Source organism: Stegodyphus dumicola, chromosome X1, assembly GCF_044657685.1.
Source record: "Stegodyphus dumicola isolate Sdum_Otavi_A_Nest chromosome X1, ASM4465768v1".
NCBI lineage: Eukaryota > Metazoa > Arthropoda > Arachnida > Araneae > Eresidae > Stegodyphus > Stegodyphus dumicola.
In genome coordinates, this window is record NC_140780.1 from 33333523 (window position 1) to 33346335 (window position 12813).

General features: G+C 32.0%; 1 protein-coding gene across 1 annotated transcript; it reads left to right on the forward strand.

Moving 5' to 3' along the window:
* The first annotated feature begins 3434 nt into the window (after positions 1-3434).
* LOC118194562 (uncharacterized) lies at positions 3435-8988 on the forward strand. Its single transcript, XM_035365710.2, has 3 exons — positions 3435-3579; positions 6027-6121; positions 8303-8988. Exons 2-3 carry the CDS (start codon positions 6040-6042, stop codon positions 8701-8703), a joined length of 483 nt encoding a protein of 160 aa, XP_035221601.1. The 5' UTR covers positions 3435-3579; positions 6027-6039; the 3' UTR covers positions 8704-8988.
* The last annotated feature ends 3825 nt before the right edge of the window (positions 8989-12813 follow it).

The window sequence follows — 12813 nt, forward strand, 5'->3', positions numbered from 1 at the left end:
GCCGATATCTTTGAAAAATTAAATATATTAAATAAACAACTTCAAGGAGCAAGTAAAACTTATGCCGATGCAAAAGGAAGATATTTGGTTTCATTATCTTTTTTGAATTATGTCAGGCATATGCTATTTACCCCAAAAATTTTGAAAAGTCTCTTTGGCTCCAAAATGTGACGTGACTACGGCTATACTTGTTATTGTCGATCATCTGAAAATTTTATCGGCTGATTTAAAAGATTTTGTACCTTAAAATAAATTGATTTCCCAACTTGGATGATGCAGCCAATGCTAGTGGATTTGGCTGATATTTCAAATATGCAGTAAAACGAAGAACTCGCAGAAATGCAAAATGATGAGTCAATAAAACTTTATTTAATATAAAAGGAGCGATGACATAGCTTTGTGAAGAAACCAGAATCAGATATCCAAATGGAACACGAGAGAACTATTACAGTTTCCATCTTCATATTTCGTTGAATGCGGATTTAGTGCCATAAATGATTTGCTGCTAGAAAAAAAAAAAAAAAAAAAAAAAAAGAAAGAAAGAAAGAAATCGGTGTGATATAATGAAACCGAGAGACTTGAGACTCAAGTTATCTAAATTGGAACCTGACATAAAATTTCTTTGCAGCAAGTATCAAGCGGAAGGAACTCGCTAAATTTAAGAAATAAAAATTACTAATACTTAAAATGAAAAACTTTCACTAAAAGGTGTTTTTTCTTGAATTTGAGTTCTCCACGTTTTTAAAGTTCACTTACTGTGTTTGCTCACAAAATTTCGTAGTCATTTCTTCCTAAAAGCTATCATTCAAGTTTCTTTCGTGAACATTTCAATTTTTAAGTATTAATAACTATGTATATGCTAGGGAGAGCTTAAAAATTTTAGAGAGGATTAGGTGGGGCATAGCACAAAAAAGGTTGGGAAACACTGTTCTAGAGAGAAGGTTTCTCCTCGTTTTTTACTGTTCCACAATATACGTGCAAGGATCTTTTTCCGTTGCTTTCTGCGCGGCGTTTTCATCTGCGATGATTTCTGTGAATACCAGTCTCTGACAGTTTGCTCGTTTCCCATGCAATGCATAAAGTTTACTTTAGCGAATACTAATTCAAATAGTTGTCGAAAAATGAAGGGTCCGTGTAAAAATGCATATGACACATTGTTATGATTTTATAGAGGAACGCAATGTACACACTCATTGCCATAAAAATCTGCGCCCCAGGAAGTAATTCTCGGATTAGCCTGAAGCTACGTGTTAGGCAGATATTAAAATGATTGAAAGCACAGTGTAATTTTGAATTGCGCAGTTCCACCAGACATCACTGAATTTCATTTTCCCTAGGTCCTAGCGAATCTGAAAAGCCAGTCTTAGTGTTAATCATCTGTGCAAAGTACTCGAGTTTAATTCTTATTTAAATTTAGTTAGCTACTAGTTCTTAGTTTCTTAATTTCAAACCACAAGTGGTTGGTTTTTGTATCCCGAAGTCCCGGAGCGCGTGTAATATCGTGGAGAATAAAGGGTAGTTAAACTCTTCGCATCTTACTTATCTCTTCTACATTTCCCCAGAACATAGCTTCCAGTAAGCTCCCAGTTCCTTTCAAGACATTTACATGTTTCCTAAACAGATTCGAAGAACTAGCAGTCGTGATAGTGTATCAAGGTGTTTACAATTCGGAGGGAAGGGGGACCTGATTTTATAGCAGTTGTTTTAATTTCAAATAAACTTTATGAACAGTTTTGTGCACAAAACAATATTGACAGAAATTAAGAGGTCAATTTGTATGACATTTCTTTGAAAATATTTATGTTTTTACCTCTGTTTTTGCTAAGACGCTGCCTCGATGCTCTCTTCCCATCCCAACAGTATTAAAAATGTATGTGTTCTTGAATAGGTGCAATTAAAGAGCCAAGTGAATAGTGGTCGCAAAGGGCAATTGAAATAAAAATTAATATTTAATCTTCCTCTGCTGCCAATTTTGCTCTTCATTATTCATTAACATCTACGAATTCAGTTCTATATGCTACGCCATCAAAATTGCTACATCATTACATATAAAGTATGTTACCGTGAAAGACCGAAATTGGAGAATGTCGACTTTCACCGGAGAATATCAACATTCACCAAATACGTCGGTGAAAGACCGAATATTTCACTACATTCTTGTACATTCGGACCCTCACCGGTGTATGTCGACAATCACAGATATGCTCTGGTGAAAGTCGAAAAGAGAGGTCATAAAGTGCCATAATAGTTTAAGTTGTTGCAATAAATAAGATTTGAATCACATAATTTAGTAAGTTTTTTATTACTGTTATTTTATTTTCTCATTTAGAACGTACTGTATAATTAAGTAAGTTTTTAACTTCTATTATTTTCCTTTCTCATTTTGAATGTATTGTGTGTTTTAGGTTCTCCTGTTCTTAAGTTCTTATTTCAAGTTTCAAGTGTGTTTTTCGCGACTGAACTACGGAAAAGAAAATATAATATTGTTATATGTTCAACATTCACCATTAGTACATGGTGAATGTCGACATTGACCGGTGTATTTGGAAAATATTTCGGACATACACCAAGAGACTATGTGAATGTTGACATTCACCGGTGAAAATCGTCATTCTCCAGATTTCGGTGTTTCACCGTAACATATATATATATTGAATATCGTTTTGAGACGAAGCAACAGTTAGTTCTTTTCTTTCCAGAAAATTTTACCTATAAATTAGCACTGAAATGTATAATTTAAAAGAGACGCAAGCGTTCCTTTTCCATTTGGTTTTCGCCTTTCTATGAAGGTATTTTAAACTAAAATTAGTTTTTTCCGATGTTTCGAAAGTTACTGTTAGTTTATCTAATAATTATTATGCAGATGCAAAATTTTATGTAGATGATTTTGACACCAAGATTTGTGAATTATATTTATTTGGAATAAATACAATCATATGTTACATTAAAATGCATATATTCTTCGTAAGATTCTTCAGAAGATTTCTGATATAAGTATTTATTAATTTCCTTCTTTTAAAAACAAAAACTATGCTTTTTCTAATGCAATCCATATTTCAATATATGTATGTTTTAGCTTAAAACATTTTGAATTTTGTTTGAGATTTCAAAATAGCTGTAGTTCAAAATATTTTATGCATTGTTAATTTTTTGCACTCTATGACCCTAATTCACGTCGGTTTATTCATACCATCCCAGAAACTGGCAGTTGCGTCAAGTGCGAAGTCTAAACTTTTCCGCTAAATTCTTCTAAGTTGCTGTCATTGTGAAGCTAAAAAAAGCATTATATATAATATGACAAGTTATGTCATAAAATATCTGAATGCATTTCTTCTGTGCCTGCAGATGCTGCGAGTGAAGATTTATCACATAGGCATCGAAACTAATTCCTAAGATTTGATAAGATTTTTCTGTGTTCTTAACACAATTGTTGACGGAAGTTACTCGTAAATAATAGCAGAGAGTGTTCTATTTGTTTAGTATATATACCGATAATTCTGGCAAGAATGGCAAGAATCAAACGTTCGCTTCAAGAGGATTAACCCTCCAAGTATTACCTTCAAGAAAATTATCTAATACGTAAGTATGATTTTTTTAAAGAATAATTAAATTTTTTTTGAGCATATTAAGAACTTATATTTATTTTTCTGAATTCGGGATATACATACACATTAGTCTTCAAACTCTCATATCAAATTCAATTGTATACCATATTTAAAATGCTATAGACACAGATAGGAAGCATAATAATAAGAAAAGCATAATTCTTATGAAAGCACCTGATGCGAAATTCTTTAGTAGCTATATAATATCAATAATGCTTATGCAAGAATATGTTTTGTGCAGCTTTCATGTATTAAAAATAATGTAAACTTTATTGCTATAAAAGGCGACTAGTAAATGGATCATGCATATTGAATTTCGAAGTAAAAAATGGAGATGGTGGCTTTTTACTGTTCTTAGGTTCCTTATTTAATTAGTTGTTAAGGATAAGTATTTTTAACTGAATGCGTGAAATAGTCCTATTCAATGGACTCCTCTCTCTGCTCCTCGTTTCAATTATAACGTATTCAAGTTTAAAAGAAATTTATCGTAAGTAGAAAAGAATGTTAGAAGAAATACTATGATATATCACCAAAGCTTAGCTTCAGTTAATCAAGCAAAATATTCGTCATATGCTAAGCTATCCTCTGTTAAACATTCAAAAGCTTTTGGGAAATATTTTATACTCTCATTATGTAAAGTTAAAACCGTAGATTTAGAGTAAATTTGAAAATAAAAAACACGTATTAACGTGTAGTTATTTGAGTAACACGTATCAACACTTTCGCTCCAATCTTGCTTTAAATTTGCATGTATGTAACCTGAAAGATATTTCACATTTCATGCCTGAAATTTTACGTGGGTGCTTTGCTTAGCTATATGGTCAGCAGGAATTAATTTATCATAAATTACACCCTTCTTTTCGTTTTCACAAAAATTGTATGACTTCGCTGCACGCTTTAATGTCATAAAATACTCTGTAATACATGACAGGTATTCGCCAGACTGTATTTGCTACCGACTTAATCTGAGAGATTTCAACAAATTGCATACAGTAATTGCAAAAAATGCATTCAATGCTATTGTAATATTAAAAAATAATTTAATGTATTTTTATACTTTTTTATTTTTATACTAAATTATTTTTCCTTGCATATCTTATGCTGCATGATTAATTTGTTGCTCATATTCAGAAACTTACCATGCTTTAGAATACTTTCGAAGATGCGTGTTCTCAGACGTGGGAGAAATTTCAGTTCATGCGAATATAAAAATTTTTAATTTATGCAACGTTTATTAAATATTAAAATCCGAACAGCGTAGAATTAAAAATCAAAACAATGCTCGAAAGAGCGCAGAATGAATATAAACCTATAATTTCATTAGAAAGTGTCAGTGTTCTATTAACTGTAAAAAAGTGAGAAATTTTACAAAATGTTGCAGTCTGCCCTCTTCTTATCTTAGAATGTTCATACTAGATGCAAGGTGTAAAAGTTAATAAAAGTATGAAAAACTATAAGTAACAATGGATAACTGCCTCCTAAACAATGGATAACTGCCTCACACTTAATTAGCATTCCCAGACGAAATTAATGTCAGTTATACACTCCTATTCACAATTTATCCTCCTAACATACAAAAGCTTTTGATACTGAAGCAGAGAAAATTAAAACAAAACACAAATTTCATTTTCACTCAAATCTTAATTAACTTAACAATTTATTTATACTCAGATATTTTACTGAGGGATGTTAAGCTTAAGATGTTCATTCTCGAAATGTTTTATTTTCTAACGCTGTTATACCATTTCCATCCTTACTCTTGTTGAAAAATAAAATTCGAAACATATTTAAGCATAAGCCATCATAATTGAAGAAAACAGACTATTTTGAATTTGTCTTACATTAAATGAAAAGCAAACTAACTTTAATACATAATATAAGCAGAAAATACTACATTACAAAATACAAATTGCATCACACTTGAACCAAAGATAACTTTCGTCGTGTAAGAATTTGAACTGACTTTCGTAAGATATCCACATCAAACGACAGTGAAAGATAGCATATTATGTAAAAAATGATTCCTTCACATTTGCTATTATAAGTAGAATTAATTTGAAAAATTGGTCATAAACTCTGCAAAAATATGCAATCAAACCTTTTGAATTTTTGCTATTCAATGCTTGCGAGCTTTGTGATATAGCAGATAACTGTTTGCTATTCAATGCTTGCGAGCTTTGTGATATAGCAGATAACTGTTCACTGGCGCATTTTAAGCAGAAGAATCTTTACAGAAACATATAAAAATGGTACTTCGTTCGTAATATTTAAGCAACGAAGAGCGTTATTCCGATGACTGTTAACGACTCCAAGCATTAGATCCTAGCGTTTTAGATTCGTTTTGTTCCTAAAATGCACTTTTTGAAATTTTTTAAAGCATTGTTTTATGTGCATGACATTTTGATAAATCTTTCCTTTAAGTATTTAGATCAAGATGGCTCTCTCTATTTCTGCCATCGGATGGATTGTTTTCAGCGCTCTGGTTCTTAATGTTGGCGGCAACAAAAGGGATGCATGTAAGTAATCGTACATTATTTTTGTATACTTTGAGTTAAAAAATATGTATATCAATACAGCGCAACTCTACAATTTGTTTTTTAAATAATCTTAGGAGTCCGTTTCAAGTAAGGTGTTCAGCTGATATTATTCGTCGTATAAGAATTTGAACTGACTTTCGTAAGATATCCACGTCAAACAATAATGCCAGAGAGCGTATTATGTAAAACGTGATTCCTTCACATTTGCTTACAGAAATATAAGAAAATAGAATATGATTCTGATTTGAATAAGAATTTACTGGCTCTCTATGTTTAAATTATGATTTTGAAGCGAAATCGTATTCAAAATTATTCTCTAAAAAGCTGTAACTGAAGGTAATAAATAACTATTGATTTGTAAATATAGAGACTTATAGTTTACTGAATTTTCTGAACCACCCGACCATAATTTAAAGACGATCATAGGATAAATCAGCATATACATACCCCCTTGAAAAGTCAACTAATTTCCGATCAATGACAATGATTACATGTTTTAAATTTTTCCTTTTACAATTGAAATTTTATTCTTCATGATGATTTAATTCCAGTCCCCGTTAAAACATTATTAACATTTTGCTTTCAAATTACTTCAAAACATCTTTCAAAATATAACTTACCAGTATGGATTCACTCTTTTAAAATAATTCTACTTTAATTAAACTTAGGAGATAATATAATCAATTAATCAATACTGTTTAGGAAATAAATTATATATATATATATATATATATATATATAGAGAGAGAGAGAGAGAGAGAGAGAGAGAAACAGACTATTCAAATTTTATGCTAGCGTTTGGTAATTATTATTATTTTTAGAATTTTTTAAGAAAATATAAATTGTAAACAATAGTAACTAAATATTTAATATAAGATAATATTTCAAAATTACTAACAAATATATTTAAAATTATTTACACAACTTTCCTATAAATACTTATGCAAAAATCAGCCTTCATGATTTCATTCCATATTTAAGCAAATGAAAACTGAAAACACCAGTAAGTAAATATACAATTTGGACTTTCATCTCCGAGACAGCTTTACCCTGTAATTTTTAGCAATAATATAAAATACAATACAAGCAAAGAATTATTTTTATAGAGTTTTATGGGATAATTTAATTCCTTTATTAAGTTTACAAAAAATGTTAAAATATTGTAATTATCATATTTTTTCTATTTAATATACCAGAAGAGATTAATTAAACATTTTCGCAAAACTTGTACTTATGTCTCATAAATGTTTCCCTTTGTACATGCAATGAAAAGATCTCTCTAACCGATTATAATAAGTTACAAAAATAAATGAAGAAAGAACAATAAGACTAAGTTAAGAATCCAGGCTTCGGCAGTTTAATTGTTAGAGTTTATGATCCCCCTGGGAATTCCTGGAAGTCAGGTAAAAACTGTGTTCAAGGAAAGTTAGTAAATTTTTTTTTAAATTTACGTACTTAGAAATCCTCATCCTTTCTATAAAAAGGCTTTTTCCAATGTATGCTTATAGTACAGTAGCATTACCTAACTTCGATAGTATTAAAATCTTGCCTTTATATGCAACTGTAACGTTTCTTATAGGCTTACAGAAATTAATTAATTTTCGGCTTACAGTTTCTTATCTGCTTACAGAAGGTTAATATGAGTTATAGAAATTATTTTTAGTTTTTTCACAGCATTATATTAACAGCTCATATTTGGAAATTTTTAAATATTACATATCGAATTCTTTTCGCCTTATAAATTTCAAAGTATAATATTTTGTATAGTAAAATTTTATTTTAATGTGTATGTTAAGTGAAATATTCTTTACCTTTACAAGGGTGAATATATCAATTACCCTAAACTAATCTCAACTAAAGTGTTTAAGGCCCTTTGTTTTCATACATTAGTATAGCGTAAAGTAATAAAAAGATTTTGATTAAGAATGTAAGTAGGAACAATATCTAAATCGTTTTTCTGCGTCTGACAATTTCATTGCTGTTACTATGTAACAGTTTTTAATTACTACATCTTTTCGCATAGACAAATTTTACGACTCCTTTTTATAAGAAAAATTTTAATTCTTGTCAGCATTTTGAACATAATTGTTTGAGAAAATATCCAGTTTTAAGCATGCGATGCAAAGTGAACAAGAAGGTATTTTTGTTTTCTTTTTGAAGTTGAACCACGACAAATGGGCGTCCCAACTCAACCTAATATGCCAGGAATGGATGTGCCTACACAACCTAATATGCCAGGAATGGATGTGCCTACGCAGCCTAATATGCCAGGAATGGATGTGCCTACGCAGCCTAACATGCCAGGAATGCCCGGCATGGAAAACATGCCAACACAACCTAACATGCCAGGAATGGACGTACCTACGCAACCTAACATGCCAGGGATGGATGTACCTACGCAGCCTAACATGCCAGGAATGCCTGGAATGGATGTACCCACACAACCTAACATGCCGGGAATGCCAGGAATGCCAACACCACCCAACATGCCAGGAATGCCAGGCTTGCCTTCATCACGTAATTCTAGATCTTCTGGAATTTTATCTATGAAACGTCGTTGAAGGTATTTTAGGACATTGATTATATCCGGTTTAGAAGATATTAACATTAGCACAATCGAATGTTTTTATGAGTGCTCTAAAATGTTATATTTAATATTTATAGAATTTCCGATCTGAAATATAAAATAGTACAAATGTAACGAAACAATTCAATTTCGGAAAAAAAGTTGAAGTATTCTTGTATAGTTATTTATTTCTTTTCAGTAAGTCTTACAATATTCCTGTTGTATGAAGTACTGAATTTGTGGGAGATTGTTTTGGAATAAAAATTATCTGATGTTTAAATGAGTTGCAGAAATTTAATGATTATGCAGATTTCTTTATATTTAAATAAACACTCACAAAAATTCGTTTTAAAAGTTTCAAATAATAGGAATACTGTGAGGTATTAAATATTTATTTGGCACAAATAAAATTATAATAGTCAGAGCAATAAGAGAATACGATGGACTTATGAAAATAAAATTAAGATCAGGGAAAAACCAATTTTATGCTAACAATACAGAGGTGAATGAACAAACAAAAATTGGTGAAGCGTATCATACGAAATAAACATGTTGCAACACTGCATGTACTTAATTTCGCAACAGTTCAGCACTTTTGCATTTCTTATTCAATGGCATATTAAAACAAGAAGAAAAAACGTCTTTTTGAAGTCAAATTTAGGACAAGTCAAAATGAACGAAACAAGTCAAATTTACCAATTTTGTTATTTAAAGATTAAGGTACGGAATATATTTATTTATTACACAAGCACATTAACTAAATATTCAGAACAATATAACGTAAAACATCAAAAACATCTTTAGTATTTGGAAACAAACAAGATTTTTGTACTGGAATACAAATTAGGCTTTATATTCAGGAGTTATTTAGAATATTTTAAATATCTTTGAAAATCTTACATTTTAAGATATTAAGAGTATCTATTGAACTTTGAATACCTAATCATTCATGATCTCTAAAAGTTAAGCATTGATAACGTATTTCATAAGGATTATTTCGATATATCTTCTTTAAAAGCATTCCAAACATTTTTTTCAGTATTTGCTACATATTTCTAAACAAAAAACAATTTAATCAAATAACCGAACTTTTGCAGTGGGCGAGACTTGTATTTAACTTGTACAAATTGGTTATACTTATTAAAAATGTTTCTATTGTGAATTGTTAATTTAAGTAAAAATACAAAGTGTCTTGTTTGTTTGTTCCAAAACTAATTTGGTGTATCAAATAGCGATATGTACTTCCAATATTGATAAATACTACCAATAATTAAATAGATTAAATGAGAATCGTCTATTGCTGTCGAGAAAAATGAAATAATTTTTATTCGTCAGTGACTAGCAAGTATTTCGTTTTGTTCATTAATTTTGAAGACATTTATTTAATCGGTATATTATTATAATACATTGGATATAAGTGCAAACAGACAGGTAAACAAAATTAGATGAAAATATAGCACTTAAATAAACTGCAGAAAAATCAAAATTAGAGAGAAATTATTAGATTTTTTTTTTTTTTCAGTAAAAGCAGCACATTTAAACACATTGATGACAGAATAGTTCAAAGGTGAGAGATTCATTAGAATTCCATCTTTAAAGAGAAATTATTTCATTTATAACATAAAACCAATTCTAAGGTAACGCTAATATAAAATGTCCTAATATTTGCAATATAAAGTACAATATACTATATTTCTGTTACCCATCAATAAATTTTAAATTTAGATTAATGATTAACTACACTGGTGTGCAAAAATTAAGGACGAAGTCGAAAAATTAGCATATCAGCTGAACGAAGAGGCAGAGCGGACAGAAAGACCAATCAGGAGATTAAGTAAGGTGATGTACGGTAGCACATGCGCAGATATGCAGGTAGACGTAATGGGGGAGTGTCTGAGTAGTATAAAGCATGTTGTCGGTGTAAGATCAGTATTTCTGGCAAAGAGATTGCACGCCGTATAGCAGTTAAAATCACACCGAGTTGCTGCCTCAGCGAGAAATGGCGAATAATCAATCTGTTAGACGACATCTGGATGCTTTTACCCGAGGTCAAATCATTGGGAAGTTGGAGGAAGGCCGCAGTGTGACAAGTGTGGCTGCACAGTTCGGAATTGCTCACAGCATCGTTTCACGACTTTGGAGACAATTTCAAACTACAGGAATAGCTATCCGGGGGTTTAGTAGTGGTCGTCTACGAGGATCCACACCCGCAGATGACCGGTATATTGCCTTACAGGCCAGAAGAAACAGGCGGCAGACAGCGGGAGAAAACGCTAGTCACACGACACAGGCGACTGGACGACCGATATCGTGTTTTACCGTGCCCAGAAGACTGCACGGTGGTGGTCTGTTTGCACGACGCCCTGTACGGTGTGTACCTCTAACGCCTGCCCATCGGAGAAGGCGTTCTCTGTGGTGCCGGGAACACCGGAATTGGAGAGACAATGAATGGGGACGAGTACTCTTTACAGATGAGAACAGATTCAGTCTGAGTAGCGATTCTCATCGCATACTCATCTGGAGAGAGCGGGGAAGCCGCAATCATCCCTCGAACATCATTGAAAGGGACAGGTATGGAGGTGGCGGTGTTCTCGTTTGGGGAGGCATCATGCTTGGTAGTCGTACAGACCTTCCCATCTTCGACGCAGGTTCAGTCAACGGGACCCGTTATTGTAACGAGATTCTTCTTCCATATGTGCGTCTTTTTAGAGGCGCTATGGGTCCGCATTCCTTTTTATGGACGACAATGCACCATGTCATCGCACAGTAGCTGCTGAACAGGTCTTAGAGAGTGAGGATATTGAACGTATGGATTGGCCGGCACGATCTCCGGATCTCAATCCCATCGAGCATGTATGGGATTTTCTAGGCAGACGCTTGGCAGCTCGTACCTTACCACCCGTAACGATTCCGGAGCTTCGATTGGCGCTGCAAGACGAATGGGCAGCAATGCCTCAACAACTCATTGACACCCTCATTCTCAGCATGGGCAGACGCTGTGAAACCTGCCTAGCAGTCAGGGGAGATCATATCCCCTATTAAAGACCGGATGTTTCTTGCTGGACACCCATCACAGGGATGTTTAGGCCTTCAGTCTCATTGCGCTCCATGCTACTTTTTCAATAAAGCTTCTTTTTATCCCTCTGATTTCTCTTTTAGTAAGTGTTGCTTACATTACTCATGTCCTTACGTATTGGGGATCTTACGGTATTAAATGTGTTGATTTGGAAAGCTTTTGTACAAAGTTATATTGAAAAAAACCGTCTCGTCCTGAATTTTTACACACCAGTGTAATAATGTAATACACCTTTTTGAACATGAAAGACTATTAGTCAAATTTATATTTATCAAATACGCTATAAAGACAAATACATTTAGATAAAAAGAAAAGCAAATGAACAATGTAGTTACATAGTAAAAGAGAAATGAAATGCATGACTGTAACACATTTTAACAATTTATCACTTCCTCCCTTAAGTTTCATAGAGTGCAATTTGATGTGTTAAAATTAAGCGCAGAACACACATTAGTTAACATAAAATATTATATTATAAAGAAATAATGCATGTTTTTCAGATGAAGAATTACTTGTTATATAGGATGATAAAAAAGCTAATGAATTATACACTGGTAATTTCTTTTTTTCTTATTATGTAAAAATGTAGGTTTATTGTAAACTTTGGTCCAACATAAACTATCGAATACAATTTTTCAAAGTTATTAATATCATTTTATTGACAGTCCAGTAGCTTAACTATTGAGTTCACAAGCTTCATTTTGACTCTCAATGTAAGTTCCTTTTGCTTAATTGAATGAAAAAAGTAAAATATAGAGCGTGTTTACACGTGTTTAGAACGATTTCGATAAAAATATAAAAATCGAATTTTTGGAATGAAAATAAAAATTTCTGGCAACAGCTTATTATTTGAAATAAGAAGTATTGTCTGCTACTTTTAAATTTATTCTTTAAAAATGTCACATGTAAATAAGTTGTGGATTGAAGGATACGTTTTTGCGCCGCGTTCCGAAGAGAAATGCTTCAATTCCATAATTCAAAAAGCGTTGTGAAATCCATGGTATAAAATTTTTAAGAGCAAAATAAGAA